This window comes from Fundulus heteroclitus, chromosome 24 (genome assembly GCF_011125445.2).
Source record: "Fundulus heteroclitus isolate FHET01 chromosome 24, MU-UCD_Fhet_4.1, whole genome shotgun sequence".
Lineage (NCBI taxonomy): Eukaryota > Metazoa > Chordata > Actinopteri > Cyprinodontiformes > Fundulidae > Fundulus > Fundulus heteroclitus.
Window position 1 is genome coordinate 447,619 of NC_046384.1, and position 2,549 is coordinate 450,167.

General features: G+C 49.1%; 1 protein-coding gene across 1 annotated transcript; it reads right to left on the reverse strand.

Moving 5' to 3' along the window:
- Positions 1-244: 244 nt before the first annotated feature.
- c24h1orf115 (chromosome 24 C1orf115 homolog) lies at positions 245-1,438 on the reverse strand. The gene is made up of 2 exons (XM_012853944.3): positions 1,167-1,438; positions 245-540 (listed from the first exon to the last, which is right to left on the reverse strand). The coding sequence occupies exons 1-2, from the start codon at positions 1,377-1,379 to the stop codon at positions 400-402; spliced, it is 354 nt and encodes a 117-aa protein (XP_012709398.2). The 5' UTR covers positions 1,380-1,438; the 3' UTR covers positions 245-399.
- Positions 1,439-2,549: the final 1,111 nt, after the last annotated feature.

Below are 2,549 nucleotides of genomic sequence, written 5' to 3' on the forward strand. Positions count from 1 at the left end.
ACACCAGAACTGGGCCGTGGGCACAAAGATGGAAGACGAGAGGTTGGGAAAGGCGATGCAGAGGGAAGGAAAGAAGCTGAAGAAGAATAGACAGAGGGATGAAGGAGCATTTAGGATGAGACCGAGGAATGAAGGAGGAGAACTGGGTGGAGCAGAAGGAGAAAACACCATGGCAGGGCGGTAGCGCCAAAGAAGCGTCTCTGCGTGGCGTTCAGGCGTCGCTGGGAGAAAAGAGCAGCAGCCGGGGTCCACATCATAACTTTATTCAGTGTAAACATTCCCCCAGCATCAACAGTTCATAGTCCAACCAAGCAGGCGCAGCAGAAGGTCAATGGCGGATGCCCCCTGTGCCTCCTGATTCGCCGCCTCCTGATCCGTCGCCTCCCGGTCCGCTGGCCGTCACACCACGCCGCTGCCGGGTCGCTTCATCTCCATCATCACGGTGGGGACGGCGGACAGCGGCGTGGAGTAGGCGGACGCCATGCTCTGCAGGCCGGCCAGCAGGCAGCGCCAGCTGAAGCGCAGCGCTTTGCAGATGTTCTGCACCACAGAAGAAGAAGAAGAAGGAGTAGGTTAGTGGGCCCTTCCAGCAGCTCTTCCTCCCTTTGACCCATGCACAAAGACTCCTGCCTGGGCGGATAACTGGGACCCAGAAGTCCTTCCCAGTACTACATCTGAACAAAAGAGCTATTTCTGTTTAACTTCTGAAGGTTTTATGGCGCTAAAGCGCCCGAGTGAAGCACGGGGTTATAGACGGAGCCCGATGTGGAAGCGCGTAACGGCTCGGCGAGACGGGGTCAAAGGTCAGGAGAGGCGTGCCGAGTCAATGTTTAACAGCAGGAATGTCAACAGTGTGAAAATGTGTGTCCTGAACATTTCGATGCATTTAGAAACACGCTCTCTACCAGATGACACACATCTGCATGCTTTAAAAACACTGTTGTCATTATGTTTGATTTAAAATGCTTGATTTTAGTTTGTTTAATTTCTATTTTCATTGCCGTACTTTTACCTTTAGATTAGGACCATTTAATTTAATCTTTTATCAGTATTTTATGAACAACTAAAGGCAGCATGAAATGTTTTAAGCAGTTATTCATGTGGAGAGTTTTTTTACTTAAAAGCAGAAAAATGGCCGCTTTTCAGCTCTAAAGTCCTCGTCTTACCTTTCGACACTTCTTGCACCTCTTCTTCCTCTTTCTCTTCTTCTCCTCCTTTCTCCTCCTCCTGTCCTCCTCTGCCTCCTCCGTCTCCTCTGACTCCTCTATCAGCGGTTCGTATTTATCAGGGAGGACGCAGAAATGAACGTCTTTTGAGGTTTTCTGCTGCTTCGTCCCTTCTAAGGGGGCTCCGGCCTCCTCCTGCTCCTGTGCGCCCATCCCTCGCTCCTCTCTTTTGATTGTTTGGCTCCTGGTTTCAGGCTGAGGGACCTTTGAAACCAGGAGGAGTCAAACTTTATTAGTAGCCTGAAGCTGCCTGCGGACACAGGAATCTGAGCTTCTGCTCAAACCACTCAGAAAACATCAGATTACAGAGGAATGTGGGGAGTTTGGGGTCCAGAGCTGTGCAGCGGGTTGTTTGCTTTCAGGAATAGCCACCAAAAGCCTCAAAAGAGTCGACATCCAAAAGCCTGAAAACCTATTTTAAAGAAGTGAAATGGAAACCATGTTTTGGTTTTCAAACTGAAGGAAAAACCACCGTTGTCGTCCTGACCTGCATTTCCTCCTACTTGCTGCTGTGTCTTGGTTGTTGTTATTCTAAAGACAGATTTTCACTTCTGAAATGAAACGGGATCTGGTGACTTTTACCCGGATCTCCTGGGTCTTCACCTTGTCCCTTTTACTGGACTCAGCCCTGAAATCTTGGCCTTAACTTTGACCTTCTTTGACATTTTGATGTTCTCTAGCTTCCCAACGCTCACACACACACACACACTGCATAAAAGACACTTGGCCATTTTATTGAATGTGCTTTTGAGGCCTTTATTGATCTGTGGGACCCATCTGTGCCCAAGCTGGAACTCCTTTGTTGAGGGCGTTTAGTTTTTGAAGCGCACCGGTCCCTCCTGCTGCAGAACAGCCACGAAAAATTATGCTTTTTTTTTTTGAACAGCTTAAAAGTTTCCCCCCCTTTCCCTCCAAATGGAATTACGGTCTCATTTTGGTCAGCTGCTTCAATGTAAATGTTACTCTGCCTGAAGGAGACGTTACTAAGTGAAGCTGCCATCAGGTTTTTCCCTGCTGTCTGTGGAGTAATGGCTTCTTCCTCTCTGAGTGGCCTCTCGGCCCATGCCGGTCGACCCTCGCTGCAGCGTCAGCCAGCATCTTCACAAGGTCTTTGGCTTTTCTTCTCAGGTAGAGTCCAACATTTTTATGCCAGAAGCCACGCGTCGCTGGGATGCAGAACCCGTATCCTTCCTGAACCGTTTGATGGCTGGATGTTCCCACACTGTTCGTTCTTGCATAGGATTGTTCAATGACCCTGGAAACTGGACCCAAGAGTAAACCAGGATTGTTGAAGCCCAAGGAGTGTTTGGGGTCTCGCCATTA

Coding starts and splice junctions, on each gene's coding strand:
- c24h1orf115 (XM_012853944.3), bottom strand. CDS start 1,379: ATGGGCGCACAGGAGCAGGAGGAGGCCGGAGCCCCCTTAGAAGGGACG. Junction 541..1,166: donor GGTGCAAGAAGTGTCGAAAG/GTAAGACGAGGA, acceptor TCTGTGGTGCAG/AACATCTGCAAAGCGCTGCG.